The sequence below is a fragment of the Rhineura floridana genome, chromosome 4 (genome assembly GCF_030035675.1).
Source record: "Rhineura floridana isolate rRhiFlo1 chromosome 4, rRhiFlo1.hap2, whole genome shotgun sequence".
NCBI classification, from domain to species: domain Eukaryota; kingdom Metazoa; phylum Chordata; class Lepidosauria; order Squamata; family Rhineuridae; genus Rhineura; species Rhineura floridana.
Genome location: NC_084483.1, coordinates 158,817 through 175,623, shown reverse-complemented (window position 1 = coordinate 175,623; position 16,807 = coordinate 158,817). Strand labels below are relative to the sequence as shown.

The following is a 16,807-nucleotide window of genomic DNA, read 5'->3' as shown; positions in this document are numbered from 1 at the left end:
AAGAAAGGGGGAGGGAGGAGAGACAAGTACATGCTTACACAGTCACTAACTGGCATCAGCCAAACTAAAAGCATTTATACAAAAACTGCATGTTAGCAGCAGCCCCCTAACTTTTACTGGTTTACAATGTAGTTTTAAGCATTGAGCTCATCATCCTCATGTGGAATAATGTGGCTATTTTAATTTAAAAGCTGCATATAAAAACATATTAAATGCAAAAGTCAACAATATTAAAAGCTTGAGGCTGAATACAAAGTGGTGACCTAAAAATATACAAGGAGTAAGTGTCCAGCAAAACAAGAATGTAACAACTAAAGTGCTTTTATGACTATACATGCTTTTTGCCACTGCCAGATTTTTAGATGGAAGAAAATACCTCTAGACAGAGCAAATTCAGATAATTAGCATACCTGGACTGTACTCAATGGGAGATCTAGTTGTACAGTATAAGGACAGACAGGCCTATCTTCAAATATAATGCTAGTCTTACAGCTCTTGTTTTAAGCTACCATAGCTGCCATCCTTTCCCTCTAGAGCTGCAAAGGGGAGAAACTTCCTGAACTCCATAAGGGGTTGGACACCATCTTATCAGTTGTAAACCACCTTGAGCGCAGTGATGTAGAAAGGCGGTATACAAATTAAAAAAGGAAAAAGGAAAACTCCTTGCCTTGTGTTGCTACCAGTTTCACTTGAACTTTTTGGTGGACCAATAAACTGAAGCTCATCCCAATAATGTAGATACTGTTTGTCTCATTTGGAAGATGGTAGGTGGCCTGATCTGGACAGCGTTGCACTCCATCTAAAGGATCAAGTTCACTGCTTGAAGGTGCCATTAGATGTAATCTTATCTTAGGAGCCCCAAGTGGCCTTGGTAGTGCTAAGGACCTTCCACCAGTTCACCTTCATGTGTCAGCTGCAGTCTCTCCTAGATAGCAATAGCCCAGGCACATTTCATGCTTTGGTAACGTCCTGTTTGGACCATAGCAATGTACTGTTATGGAACGAGGGACCCAGAAACTACAGTTAGTATGGAATATGGCAGCTAAGTTACCACCTGGGACTGAGGACGAAGAATGTACTTTGCCAGCTTTGAAACAATTGCACTGGCTCCTTGTTCATTTCCAGTTACAGTTTAAGGTGCTGATTTTAACTTTCAAAACCTTGAATTGGCTTGGGACCTGAATATCTGAAAAACAGACTGCCTCTTTCCACACTAACCTGACTGGGAATTAAGACCTTCAAAGGCCATTCTGCAGGTCCTTGCAGTATCCAAGGTGTCATGTAAGAACACGCAAGAGGGACACAACTATGCCAGGTAATTAACCCAGGCTTTTTAAGATGTTTAAGTTGACTGACAGATATATCTGGTTCTTTAAAATGCTTTTCAGTTTATTTTCTTCAATTTTATTGTATTAATTTTTATCAATTTTAAGTTTTTAAAATTTTGTAAACTGGGAATGGTATATCTGAAAAGTGGTATATAAATGCTTAAAATAAACACACCAAGTTATTATGGTTTCTCTCGCCTTGTTTGAAAAAAATGTCTGGATGTGCATATGGGTGAAAGGATCATCCTGTTCAGGACCCAGATATCCACATTCAAGACCCAGATACTCTGAACAATAGCTTGAGCCAGAAATACGAAAGAAAACTGATTATCCCTACACCCTGCCCTTTTAACCTATGCAGCACACAGAATTACAGTTAAGATTTGAGGAAGGAAACAAGGGCACAAAATGATGATGTGACTATGTGTCACTGATCCTGAAAGCATTGCACTGGCTACTAGTGAGCTACCAGGCCCAATTCAAGATGTTAGTACTTGCATATAAAGCCCTCAATCGCTTGGGACCCTACTATCTAAAAGAGCACCTTCTTCAGTATCAACCATCTCAGACTCTACAATCCGCAGGCGAGACCTTGGTGGTGGTGCCGCTACTGAGCACTGCCTGGTTGGCAACGACTCATGACAGGGCTTTTTCCAATGGTGGGTCTGCATCTGTGGAATCCCCCCCCCCAATCTCTAGTAAGCTGCATTTGTTACCATCACTAGTAACTTTCAGGAGGAATTTGAAAACATTCCTGTTTACCAAGGCATTTGATGGCTGAAGAGGACTGTTCCCGACAATCTGAAGACTGCTGATGAAAGCATGTTTTAAAGCTGTTTTATACAATATTTTAAACTGCATTTTAGAATGTTTTTAATTGCAATGGTGTTTTGGAATGTTTTAAACTGTTTTTAGTATATTTTTCTTTTTCTTGTTAAATTGTTTTGTTTATGTTTGCTGCACTGGGCTTCTTTGGGAAGAAGGGTGGGATATAAATTCAATAAATAGATAAATATTATGTTGTTATTAAACACATATTGTCCACTCACAGACCTAAACCAATGTTTGTGTACATGCATGAGATTTAGGCATTATTTGGGGAAATTTTGTCTATTACTGTGGAATAGCTATAGCGGAGACCCAGTGTGGTGTGGTGGTTAAGGTGCTGGACTACGACCAGGGTTCAAATCCCCACATAGCCATGAAGCTCCCTGGGTGATCATGGGCCAGTCACTGCCTCTCAGCCTCAGAGGAAGGCAATTATAAACCCCCTCTGAATACTGCTTACCATGAAAACCCTATTCACAGGGTCGCCATAAGTCGGAATTGACTTGAAGGCAGTCCATTTCCATCTATTTATATTTTTGAAGTTCATAAGGTCAGGTTAAGGTCATAAGGTAAAGGTCAAGTATATGACCAATTGAAAATTTAGTGTAGGAATTCCAATAATCATATTCTGGATTTTGCATGTTGAACCTTGTAGTGACAAGTAGTGCTCAGAGATTACTAGAGACAAATATTTGATCTAAGGTTTTTTCTAGTAATACATTCCCCAAATCAGGATACAATGCAGCCAAAGTAAAGCACATTTAAGAACTGATTTAATGGGAGAATTAAGAACATGCTTAAAATATTTCCCATTGAAACTACTGGGAAGAAAAATGGCTGAACTTTTGCTGGAGCATGCCCTTAATATTCTCAAACAAACCTAAATAAGTTGAAGCCAAAATTAGTTTTTAAATGCGTTCCTGGCAGTTAACAGCCTCACATAACTAGTCAACATTCACAATCCTATACATATCTACTCAAAAGTAAACTCCTCCAAGTTCAATGGGACTACTCCCAAGTAAGTGATAGGACTGCAGGCTTGGCCACAAGCTAGATCTTAAGTGAAATGATCCTACATAATAGCATTATTTATATATAGTAAGTTCTTCTTTATAATATTTCAACAATAATTCTGTACACTTGAAACGTTAGACATCTTTCATCGAGCAAATGAGAAGCTATATAACTTTCACAAAATAGCACAAAAAGCTAGTGAAGTTACATCAAATTGAAAACTCGCTTATTATTTGCGTGTATTTCAGTATAAAAAGCGTTATCATTGGGTAATAAACAGGTTTACTGTCTGCTCCTTCCTATTTTATAAGCCACTTACGAAGCCAAACTCTAAATTGTACAATGAGAATGTACTAGCTCAAATAATAACTGCAATTATGACTGTATATCAAGAACGCAATCCTACACACATTTAGGAAGTCCCACTGAACTCAATGGGTCTTAAAAGTGCGTGCATAGGATAGAGTTGAAAAAAACTCCCCAAAAGCCAGTTCCAGGATAATTTTTCCAATTAGAGTCCAGGTGAGAACACACTGCTTTCACGTTTTAAGATATTTAATCCATCCAGAGAGAACTGCTTCTTACCTTTGAAGTCCACCTCTCCATTTCCATCAGTATCAAATATATCTATTACTCGTTGTACCAGTGGATTCTGTTGTAACTCAGGCAAAGACATGAACTCTTCCACACTCAAAGAACCAGAGTTATCTAAATCAAGCTTTTTAAACCTCTTTCCCAATCGTTTAATCTCATCTGCATCAACTGGGGGGGAGAAAAAATATTTTCAGAAACAATTCATTACACTATTTTATGTGAAATGCTTTCTTGTAATACAATGATATTTCTTTTTCACATATATAATTTACATATTGCTTTAAAGTATATAGCAATTCTACCTACAACAGTAGAATTGGAAGGGGCCTATAAGGCCATCAAGTCCAACCCCCTGCTCAGTGCAGCAGTTCAATTTAAAGCATGCCTAACAAGTGGCTGGCTGTCCAGCTGGCTCTTGAATGCCTCCAGAGTTGAAGAACCCACCACCTCCTTAGGTAATTGGTTCCATTGTCATACAGCTTTAACAGGAGGTTTTTCCTGATGTTCAGGCAAAATCTGGCTTCCTGTCACTTGAGCCCACTATTCTGTGCCCTGCACTCTGGGATGATAAAGAAGAGATCCTGGCCCTTTTGTGTGTAACAACCTATCAAGTACACGAAGAGTGCTACCGTATCTTCCCTCACTCTTCTCAAGGCTAAACAAGCCAAGTTCTTTCAGTCTCTCCTTATAGGGCTTTGTTTCCAATCTCCTAATCATCCCTGTTGCCCTCCTCTGAACCTGTTCCGGTTTGTCTGTATCAGGGGTTCTTAACCTTTTTTGTGCCATGGTCCCCTTTAGTAGTCTGGTGAAGCCTATGGACCCCTTCTCAGAATGTTTTTAAATGCATAAAATAAAATACATAGGATTACAAAGGAAACCAATTATATTGAAATACATTTATCAAAATACTAAAAAAACATATTTGTGATATAGTAATATATGTACTTCTTTATTAATGCATTAAACAACAAGACAATACATTTAAAATACAGGCAAGTTAAAGTTAAATTTTATTTTTTAAAGACATATCAGTGTGAAGGCTGTTGTTGCTTAGCTTGAATAAGAACATTAAACTGTGGGGTGGTCTTTGACAAGGCAATACGCATGTCATGTTGGACATCCAATCAATTTTGAATTTTTGTTTTGATGGTTACAAGTGTTGAAAATCCGATTCACAAAGATATATTGTTGCAAATGGAATTAAAGCTTCCATAGCTCGCTTTACAAGGTGAGCATAGGCCTCTCTCAAGGAACACTAGAATTCTCCAAGGCTTTTTGAGTTAAACTCCAATTGTAGTAAGTTTTTTGTCCTAAGATCAATGAGTTCATCTTTGTCTAGGTCAACATCTTCCATACAGTTTATATCAGAAAGAAAAGGATTGAGGATCCATGGTTCAACTTTAATGCCATCAAGATAGAAATAACTTTTGAAAGAGTTCTGAAGTGTTTTCAGGTGTTCACAGATTTCTCTTTTCAAAGAAATTGACAGAGAATTTTGCATCTCAACTCCACCTTGGTAAAGCACTTCCTCCAACATTTGAAACTTTGCAAGGATGTTAGCCTCTACTCTCTTCTTCGATATCAGCAGCTTAGCCAAGAAAGCTTGTAATTTTTCAGTAGCATCCATAATGGTGACTTCAGGACCTTGAATTGAAAGATTTATCTCATTCATGAGCCAGTGTGGTGTAGTGGTTAGAGCAGCCTTTTTCAACCAGTGTGCCTCCAGATGTTGTTGGACCACAACTCCCATCTTTCCTGACCATTGGCAATGCTGGCTGAGGCTGATGGGAGTTGTGGTCCAACAACATCTGGAGGCACACTGGTTGAAAAAGTCTGGGTTAGAGTGTTGGACTATGACCTGGGACATCAGGGTTCAAATCCCCACACAGCCATGAAGCTCACTGGGTGACCTTGGGCCAGTCACTGCCTCTCAGCCTCATTCATGTGGTTAAAAATATCTGCAAGGTAAACCAACCCATGGATAAAATCTTTTCTTTCAAAGTGTTCCAAAAGTGTTTTTTTTTTCTTTCAGAAAAAGTGGAACTTCTGCCCTTGGTTCGAACAAGTGCTTCAAGATTTGTCCTCTTGAAAGCCAGTGAACTTCTGTGTGGTAGAGAAGCACTTCATATTCTGCTCTCATTTCTTGACAAAATCTTTTTAAAATGTGATGATTCAGAGACCTGCTTCTGATAAAGTTGATGACTTTTACGGCTGTTGACAAAACTTCTTTCAGGGTTGTTGGAAGTCTTTGTTGCCAGTGCATGTCTGTGTAAAAAGCAATGAGTGACAACAACGTGGGAAGCTTCCTTTTTCACTAAAGTAGCAAAACCAGATTTATTACCAAGCATTGCAGGAGCTCCATCTGTGCAAAGTGTATGAAGTTTTTCTTTCCAGTCAAAGTTTTGTTTGACTTCACCATTTGGTGGCTTAACAACTACTAGGCGCAGAGTTGCCCCATAGTTGGCCAGCTACGTCACACGAGCATCCGTAGACAGGAAGACTGTGATCACGTGCGATCTAGCGCCGGGTCTAATAACTACCATAATTTCAAAGTAGTGATGAGCATAAATGATATTTTGAGATATCTGCAACAACTGTAATGTGATATGAAAATATCTGATTTCTATTGGTGACAAAGTCACAGGTACTGCTAATACTACTGTGGTTTGTTGCCTACATTCATAATTGAAGGAAATGCTAAATTTCAGTTAGAGGTTAGTGAAAATAAAGATGTGATTTTTTCCCCATCCAAGTTCATGGACCCCCTGAAATCTACCCATAGACCCCTTGGGGGTCCATGGACCCCAGGTTAAGAACCCTTGGTCTATATCCTTATTTTATACACAAAGATTAGATCTGAACATTTCCAACTAAAATTGCTTGCCTTTTTTCACAGAGCATGCCGTGACACATTTAACCGTATACAGCTTACTATAAACTACTGTATGCTGTTGACTCAAGTATTCAAAGGACTGGTAGTACATAGCTAAGGTCACATGGCTGCTAAACTATAATAATAATAATAATAATAATAATAATAATAATAATAATAATAATAATAAACTTTAATTTATAGGCCGCCTATCTGGCCAATGGCCACTCTAGGCGGCTTACAGTAAAATATGATAAAATACAATAAATAAGATATAGTCAATACATTACATACAAGTTCAGTATAATAAATTATCAGCATTTCAATACAAGGCTAAACTATAGACAAGTTATAATGACATCTATTATGTTTTATCACAGACTCGCTCCGTTAAGGCACAAAGATTTAACACAGTGAAGAACCTTTACAAAGGGGTCAGCTAAAATCCATTCAAAAAGGAATTCACTCATTTAAATCTGTTATCAGTTTCAATTCCTTGCGATCAGGTAGAAATCAAAGAGGTGTCACTCAGGTATTATTTTGGACTAGCTTGGACTGAATTCACCTCTGCTGTTGTTTTTCCAGCTGAGAAGGAAATGAATCAAATCTGCTTTCTTGATGCTGATGTCTCATTCTAGGACCTTGTGCCTGTATGAGTACTGAAAAACATTTAAGTCTGGCTAAAAATTTCCTCAAAGTTAAAACACAAAAAGTTTTCTACATCTGATTAGCTACAATTGTTACAAAGAATCAGCACCTGGAAAGTTGTACCGTCACAGTGGAAGGCACAGTTAATAAAAAGAGAATTTAGCTTTACTTGCCACCACCAGCAGACCGTGTGGTAGGGTGCATCACTTTCCTGACCTCCATCCGGCTGAGTCACTGCAACATACCGAGAACACTAGCTGGAGCACTGGATTGGCTCCACTGGCACATTTGCACTGCACTAACCTTGCTACTGCCATGTCCCTCCCCCCTGTCCTGGTATGTTGCGGTGACTCAGTTGGATGGAGGTCAGTGAGCAGTGCAGCTCCATCATGCTGTGCACTGCTGGTAGACACACATCTAATAGGAAGAGAAACCAAAACCTGACATATATCACTTTGCAAACAAGGCTGCAGGAAGTGCTTGATATAAATTGCAGAACTGGCACTGTTGCAGGTGCCACATAATACTCATTCTGCACATCTAAGAAATCAATCTTTTAATGTGGCAACACCTTCAATTTGGAACTCCCTGTCTATGACATCAGGCAGGTACCTTCACTGTACATTCTTGTTTAGGTAAGCCTATCCAGGCACATAGATACTGACATGTTTTCATCTCTTGTTAGCTCACTGTTTCTTTTAAATATTTTTAATTACTTGTTTTTAAATGGTTTTTACTTTATAATTTTAAATTAATGGAAACCACTTAGAAGCAGTATATAAATTTTGTTAAATAAATATTTGTAGTTTTATAACTCTCTTGAATAGAGTTGCAATTACATCTGTGAGTAAACAAGGAATTCTTTTGCCGTGGCCAGCAGGTCTTTCAAGTGGTAGCATAGCTGTTCCAATAGTTCCATGGACAGGGTTAGGATTGCTCTGCCTGAGTATGAATGAGTACTAGTTCTAATTTACATTAAAACTATGATAAAAACCTGAATTTTCACTAAGAACTACATAATATGTTTTAAAAGATTAAATGCAACAATAGGTTAGTTCACTCAAATAATTAAATGCGCTGTTAAATGTAGCCAGTTATTTCTGCTGTAATAAAAAGATCTCATGTCTTCAGAAGGCACTCAGGCATGAGTTGCAGAGAAATCTCAAGTTATAGGTAATTCAGAGCTGTGGAACAAACACCACTCCTCTTTGTACAACTATGTTATTCAAACTGTTTGGCATTCATGTGCAAGAGTACCATTGTGGTTAAGTACATGAGATCAAGCTGTTAATTCTTGGTTCAAATCCAAGCACAGCCATGAATTCACTGGTGATCTTTTGCAGACCACCATTCGTGAGGAGGAGGAGGAAATGATCCATGATATAGGAACTGAGAATTAAGAATTCATTAAGGATTAAAGAATTGCTTGATTTTAAAGTTCACAGCAGGATATAGGAAGACAAACTGTTCATCTCAACACAAACAGTATCTTGAATCATGGCCAGAAGAATACAAGAAAAAGTAGATGCTTGAAACCTACCTAGTGCAATTATTAGTTAAAACCAGGGCAACTCTGTGAGCGCTACAGTTTATCAGACATTTGATTTTGACACATTCCAACACTCTAGCTGCTACATCATAATGTATTATAAAATCATAATTAAAGTACAGAATATATTAAGCTTCAGGCATTTCAAAGCAATAGTACAATAGTACATAGAAATTGACTTCCCTTGGTATTTCATTCTCTTTCTCTCTAAAATGTAGTGACCACTGGAGCTCAGGGAAAACGCTATACTTCTTTGCCCAAATCCCATATATGGGAATCTGCAGAAACCTTAACCCGCTAAGCGAAAGGATTTTAATTGCTTTTTTCCATTCTGGTCTCAAGGATCAGTATTAAAGTGATAACAGAGCCTACATGATAATTCTGCAGGCCAATATTTAACAAATTTATAAGCGACTTCACAGCTTGAGACCATCAAATTGGTATACAAGATAAAAACAAAATACAAAAAATACAAATCCTAAAAACAATTAGAACCATTACTCTAAACTCTAAAAGCATTCCTACAGATATACAATTAATATTTCCTAAATGACTGGGTCAAACCTCAGGGAAGCTTTCTTAAACAAAAACTTTTTGACAATGGGACACCTGTCTAATTTCAGCTGGTAACTAATTCCAGAGGGCTGAGTTGAAACACTAAAAGCCTGATTTCTAGTACAAACTAAGCGCACCTCTAGTGATACATGTGAGGAGTGCAGTTGCCAGGCAGGGATATATGGAAGGAGGTAGTCCATTAGGTAAACTAGTTCCAAATAACTTAGGGCTTTAAACACTAAAAGCAAAACCTTGAACTGCGTCCACTTGCATATTGGCAGCCAGTGCATCTCCCTTAGCAGAGGAATGGTGGCAACGGGATACCTCAGTCAACAACCTAGCTGCTGCCTTCTACACCAGCTGCAGCTTCCAAGTTAAGCCCAAGGGAAGCACCACTTAAGAGCACAACATGGTAATCCAGTCTTGAGGTTACCAATGCCAAGACCACAGTGGCCAAGCTATCTTGGCCCTCATCCAGCCCGCCACTCTGCCCAGACACTGATGCCAAGCCTACATGGTCATTACCAATTCAGATGTTATGGAGAAACAGAGCAGCATGTCATCAGCATTCTGATGACACTTTATTCCAAAACCATTGAAGAACATTCCCAGTTGCTTCATATAGATGTTAAATAGCACTAGAGACAAAACAGTGCCCTGAGGCATCCCTCAGGGTTTGGGATACCTCAGGGCACTATTTTGCCTCCAATGCTATTTAATATTCCCCAATGCTACTCTCTCTGGAATCAACCCTGTGGTAGGACCGGAACCACAGTAAAACAGTCAGTTCAGGGGGATACCATGGCTGATGGTATCAAAAGTGGTACAGAGGGATCAAGCAGTTGTCCCTCTGCCGATGAAAGACATCCATCAGGGTAACCAAGGCCAATTCAGTCCACAACCAGGCCTGAACCCAGACTGAAATGGGTCTACATGGTAGCACCTAATCCTCAACAACCAGAAGCAATTAATTCCTGCTCTTTAGGAAGAAAATAAGAACAGTATTGTCCGGCCCAGCCTATTACTAGAGTCAACTAGATGGAGACAAACTCCTGGTGGATGCAATTACACACTGGTAAGTGCCTATGGTAAGCTATATTTAGGGGCAGTGAGGGCAGCAAAAAACCAATATTTTGCTGCCACTATCAAATCATCAATCTGCCGCCCAGCAGAGCTCTTCAGAATTGTCCAGGGGTTATTACACTCTGGCCCCAAGGACATGGTAGAACCATCTGAGGCCCGCTGTAATGAATTTGCTAGGCACTCCCAGGATAAAATCTTTAGCATCCGCCAGGACTTAAGACTCCAGTGCTATACCAGGTGAATCAAGCGGGCTATCCAGAGCACAGCCTTGTCCCAATTTCTTGGATGAGTTTCAGTTGGTACAGCTTGAGGACGTTGACAAGGTGCTTGGACAGGTTCATGCAACCACTTCTGTGCATGATCCTTGCCCTTCTTGGCTAATAAAAGCTAGCAGGGATGGAACAGCCGGCCAGGCCAGGAAAGTGATTAATGCCTCTCTGTGAGAGAGGGTCGTCCCTGGCTGCCTGAAAGAGGCGGTAGTGAGACCACTCCTGAAGAGACCCTCTTAAAAACTATAGGCCGGTAGCAAATGTTCCATTCTTGGGCAAGGTCCTTGAATGAATAGTGGCAGGCCAGCTCCAGACACTCTTGGATGAGACCGATTATCTGGATCCATTTCAGTCAGGTTTCAGGCCTGGCTTTGGCATGGAAACAGCCTTGGTCGCCCTGTATGATGACCTTTGTTGGGAGAGAGACAGGGGGAGTGTGACTCTGTTGATTCTCCTTGATCTCTCAGTGGTTTTTGATACCATCGACCATGGTATCCTTCTGGGGAGACTAGCTGAGTTGGGAGTGGGAGGGACTGCATGGCGGTGGTTCCGCTCCTACTTGGCAGGTCGGCTCCAGAAGGTGGTGCTTGGGGAGCATTGCTCGGCACCCTGGACTCTCCAGTATGGGGTTCCACAGGGGTCAGTTCTGTCCCCCATGCTGTTCAACATCTACATGAAACCGTTGGGTGCAGTCATCTGGAGCTTTGGAGTGCATTGTCATCAGTATGCTGATGACATGCAGCTCTATTTCTCCTTTTCATCTTCATCAGGTGAGGCTGTCAATGTGCTGAACCGGTGCCTGGCTGCAACAGTGGACTGGATGAGGGCTAATAAACTGAGGCTCAATCCAGACAAGACTGATGCTAGTGGGTGGTCCTTCTGACCGGATGGTGGATGTTCAACCTGTCCTGGATAGGGTTGCACTTCCCCTGAAGGAGTAGGTTCGTAGCTTGGGGGTTCTCCTACAACCATCTCTGTCACCTGAGGCTCAGGTAGCCTCAGTGGCACGGAGTGCCTTCTACCAACTTGCTCAACATCCAAGGCCCTCCTCCGGGTGCCTACTTGGAGGGAAGCTGGGAGTGTGGCAAAAAGGGAGGGGGCCTTCTCAATGGTGGGCCCCAAATTTTGGAATGATCTTTATGACGAGGTGCACCTGGCACCAACACTGTTATCTTTTCGGCACCAGGTCAAGACTTTCCTCTCTCCCGGGCATTTTAGCATGTGTTTTTAAATTGTTTTTTGTGTTTTAAAATTTGTATATTTGTTTTTATTGTTTTTAATTGCTGTAAACCGCCCAGAGAGCTTCGGCTATGGGGTGGTATATAAATGTAATAAATAAACAAACAAACAAATAAACTTCGATGCACATTCTTTACAAGGAGGGCAGATGCAGTCTCAGGACTTGACTTTACAGGAGATAGCATGACATACTGGAATTGAAGCAAGTTTTGCACAATATCAGGGGTACTTTTTAATCACTGGCTTACACTCTACCATAAATACTTAAGAATACAATCCAATGTTTTGCAAGAGTAATTCCACTTGCACAATGGGATTTCACCTTCCTTTCCTCCCCTTTCATTGTCTTGCAGGCCCTCTCCCTGCATCCCCAAGATCAATTTCCTACCCTCTGGAGCAGGTTTTGAGGTGCATAGAGGACTGCATAGGAAAGGTCAAATCTCGTGGTGCAAGCGGAAGTGCATTCCACTTGCATATTGACATTGAGGGATATAACCCAAGTATTTACTGGAGAGGTATGTGAGAAAGCAAGGTTTTATACGTGAATTAAAAACTAAATCATACTTTCTACAAATATGAAATAAATGATGACAATATTACAATTATCTGATATAAAGCTTTTAAATACATAATTTAATAGAATGTTTGAACTTACAGTGTGAGCACATTTCCAGTGGGTAGCTTGCCTCATTTCCCTGAAAAGAGGAAAAAATTAACAGTTTAGAAAGGGCACCTTTGCAGATTTTTTGGTGAACCATTAAGAACACTCTTTCATGTGCCTCTGTTTTCATTTCCACAGACAGCAGTGTCACCTCTGGCTGTTGCCTGGTTAGTGTTGACCCATGACAAGGGCTTCTTGGTAGCAGCTCCTGGTTTATGTAATCCGCTCCCTGGTGAGGTGTGTCTCTCTCTCTCATTATTGACTTTCAGGAGAAGTACATATCTAAATTTTACACAGATTTATAGACAAAACACATTGAAACAGTATCAGTAATATCCAGCTAAATCATACTTAGACTCATCAAAATTGACGGACTTAAGTAACAAGTCCATTGATTTCAATGTGTGTACTCAGTCTACGTTACTTGGATATTACTACCGTTAAATCCAATAGTTCAGTTACAGATAATGTGTTCCATTTGTATACTACTCTTTCTTCAAGGGACTGCATAGAATTCCTTGATAACATGGTGACAAAAAAGAAAAGAGGCAAACCTCTTTGCAGCTGAAAAATATTTTATTTACAGAATCATTCCATTTAATTCAATTGCCTGATGTATTTTCAGCATGTGATCTTTTTCTAAGGTTCTAAAGATTTAGATTACTTGTGAGGTCCTGGCTACTCAGGGTTGCTAGTGGGTGGAAAAAATCTGAGTAGGACTAACTACATGTGCTGCTGTTGAAAAAGAGTGCATGCTTGAAACATGTTGCCAATTCAATTATATGAAATAATTCTGTAAATAAAATATTTATCAGCAAGTAAGATGTTTGCTTCTTACTTCCTCTGTCACCATCTCCCCTCTCTCTCTTTCCAAATAGATACCTATTCAAAGAACTGACCGAGCCCAATCCTGCTTCGAAATGTAATTATACAGCTTTGCATTAGCTAACGAGTCTTCACATACACAATTTACAACCTAATTCATTGTTAGAATGCACTTGGATCTGTTTTAGATCTTTCTAATCACCAGTAAGGATCAATTGCAATATCATTTGGTCCTCCAAATCCTATAGCCCTGTTCTGAAAACTTCTTAAAGGTGTACAAACAACTCTAAATTGGGCAACAGGATATGCTGCTTCATCAAATCTGAAATCAGGCATAATCCTCAACATCTCAGAAGAAAAACATTGTTTTTCTAAATACACTTCCCACAATCTAGTTATGTGCTGCACCTGGGTATACAAAGTTGCCATGAGCATGTGCCCTTAAGTTGTCTTTAAGACTTCCAACACTGTGACTGCAGATATGGATGATACATGTGAGAGCCAAGTCAATAGTTTGAATCCAGACATGCCCTTTTGCAGATAGAAGAGCTCTTTCTATTCACGAAAGGACCTCCAGTCTACCAGGGGGTCTCACTGGAGGGGGGGATTTTAATCAATCACCCCCTTGCCCCTGCAGCTCCTCTATGCCATCTTCCACAGTGTTCCCGAACCCTCCTTTTTATTTATATTTCTCTCATGTGCGTACATACTCATATGTGCACTAATAAAAATAAATCAACACATAACGATAATGAAAGAACGAAAACCCTGAGCCAATTAACCACACAGTAACATCTGTAGAAAACTCAAATCAAACTAAAAGCCTGAGTTTCAAATCGAACTACAATGTTATACATCTACACCATCCAAAACGGTCTACACTCAAAATTTTACCAATAATAATAATAATAATACTAAAATAAAATAATAATAATAAAACAACAACATAGCCAAGCACACGAGAACTGGGAAAAAGAAATGCACAGACACATAGGCAAGTTACAAAAGGCAAATATTTTCTGAGCTATGCTACAATTTGTAATTGCAATATACTATAGCACAAATATCACAACTACAAAAAGTTATACCAGCCTTCTATTTAAGTACTTGCCTAATAGCTACAGGAAAAAAGGAATTGCACACAGGCAAGTGAGCATGTTGGTGGAGGAGAGACAGCATACTCTGTCCCTCCTCTGTGTCCAGCACACAAATGCAGCAGGCAGATTCCAGTGGTAAAGAATATGCTAAATTTGGACATAAGGAGGAAACTTTGAAATTGTAAAATGTAGCAATTAATATGATAAATGGCTGAAAGAATTTTTTTTGTAAAAATAGTTATACAAAAGTGTCTAATATAGTTAAGGATTATGATGAACACAAGATGTATTAACTATTTTTGTAAAATGCTCTTTAAAAATACCATAGGCAGCTACAGGAAGGACAGACCTCTCTCTCCCTCTTCTGCCAGCTCCCCCAGCAGGCTAGTAAAAACACTCTGTAGGTGAGTAACTTTTGTGGACTTATTTACAAGGCTGACTTACATTGTTCTTTCTTAGGAATTTTACTAAATCAAGGGGGGAATTCTTCAAGATTAGTGTCATGTTGCTTGAGTGTTTTCTGAAGTCTTTTGAGTGTACAACCATCCTAGAATAGGTCATTAATGGGAATGAGAATTAACTACATTAAAGACATGTAGAAATAGTGAGATTACAAACGAGTCCTACTGCAAGACAGATTTCAAGCAAAAAAGTATCCCTCATTTTTGATAAATGCAAATAGCTGTATTCAATGGTTGACAGTGGAAGGAAGGCTTCCCTTCCTCTCCTGACCGCCCAAAGCCTCTACAAAGAGTCAGGGCACTTCCTGAACACTGTGGCTATGGGTTGCATGGAGTTCTAGTGGGAAGGAGAAATGACTAGTACAAACTTTCTCTGCCTCATTTCTGGCAATTTCCCCCTTTCCACTAGAATCCATATGACACAGTCGACATTGTTCAGTAGGTCCAGCCACCCCTCTGCAGAAGCTTTTCTGAAGCTGCAGAGAAGGGAAAGTTCAGATATTTATTTATTACATTTATACCCTGCCTTTCTTTTCATGATAAAAACCCAAGGCAGCTTACATATGGTTCCCAGGCGGTCTCCCATCCAGGCACTGACCAGACCTGACCCTGCTTAGCTTCAGCAGGGAGCTGGCCTCATGTGCCTTCAGACCATAGCCTAGGACCTATTTGGACCCAGTTGTGTGAAGTGTCATCTGTTCATGCAACCAATGGACATAAGCTAATATGAATTTCTAGCCTCATAAGATCACAACAACAGACTATTCATATTATCAGGAGAATTTCTAGATTAAATGTGTAACATTCATAAAATCTTTCTAATTAGCAACTGTATTCAAGCCATTTGGAATGCTGAACAAAAAGGATATGCTCCTACATTTTCACAAGTCAGGTCAACAGACGGTATATGTATACACACATACATACAACTTGCATTTTCTCCAGAAAATGTAAATCAACTTATATAATAAATTTGTCTAGTCAGCAAAAAAAACACAAAGGGGTGGAGTCCCACATCCTAGGCACACGAGAAAGAAGCCTCTCATCCAAATCCCCATCAACCATACTTCTGATGTTGGGACATGGAAGAGAGCCCTCTCCAACAGATTTAAATACACAGCTAGTTAATACTGGACTGACGTCTTTTAGGTATCCTGGTCTTAAGCAACTTAGGTCTTTGCACTATTCTGAACTAGCGGAAAGGCAGCCCCTGATAGAACACAGCACAGTGATCCAATCTCAATGTAACTAAGGCTGCAATCCTAACTAAAGTTACCTGAATTCAATAGGACTAATTTCTGAGTAGCGTGCTGTAAGGCATGTGCTGTCATCTGTAATTATGGCCAGATCTGCTTTCTGTAGGTGAACGCAATTAATGCAACAGCCAAAACCGAGCAAATGCAGGTGTGCCCACCAAATCTTTGTACATTGCTTAGCTACAGTGTAAGCCAGTAGATGTGATCAAACATATGGTTTTATTCCAAAATCCATACTGGGGCATACGATTATTAGGCCAACGAAAACATCACAAAATATGATGCAAGCTTTTGTGTTCTCAAGAACTCTCCATCAGTCTAGATCAGGGCAAATGAACCCTTTTCAGCCAGAGGGCTTCATTCTGTCATGGGCAACCTCCCAGGGGCCACATGCCAGTGGCAAGCGCAGTAACAGATGTGACTTATCTTTCCATAGTAGGCTGCAGTCCAAGAACACAAAAGTCAGCCGTTTCTACGCATATAGCTCTCCATCCAGGCAAGCAAAAGGCATTCTTACAGTTCAAGGAC

General features: G+C 39.9%; 1 protein-coding gene across 3 annotated transcripts in view; it reads right to left on the bottom strand.

Annotated features, from left to right (window-relative positions):
- The window catches only part of PPP3R1 (protein phosphatase 3 regulatory subunit B, alpha), a 68,469-nt gene that overhangs the window by 6,008 nt on the left and 45,654 nt on the right, over positions 1 to 16,807 (bottom strand). For 2 of the 3 annotated variants that reach the window (XM_061622221.1, XM_061622222.1), the window contains 2 exons: positions 12,635 to 12,674; positions 3,756 to 3,932 (listed from right to left, as the gene is read on the bottom strand). In XM_061622221.1, the coding sequence (XP_061478205.1) occupies positions 3,756 to 3,932; positions 12,635 to 12,674 (217 nt within the window). Of the gene's footprint in view, positions 1 to 3,755; positions 3,933 to 12,634; positions 12,675 to 12,791; positions 12,912 to 16,807 lie in introns of those variants that run through there. The other variant, XM_061622220.1, reaches the window with a different exon arrangement.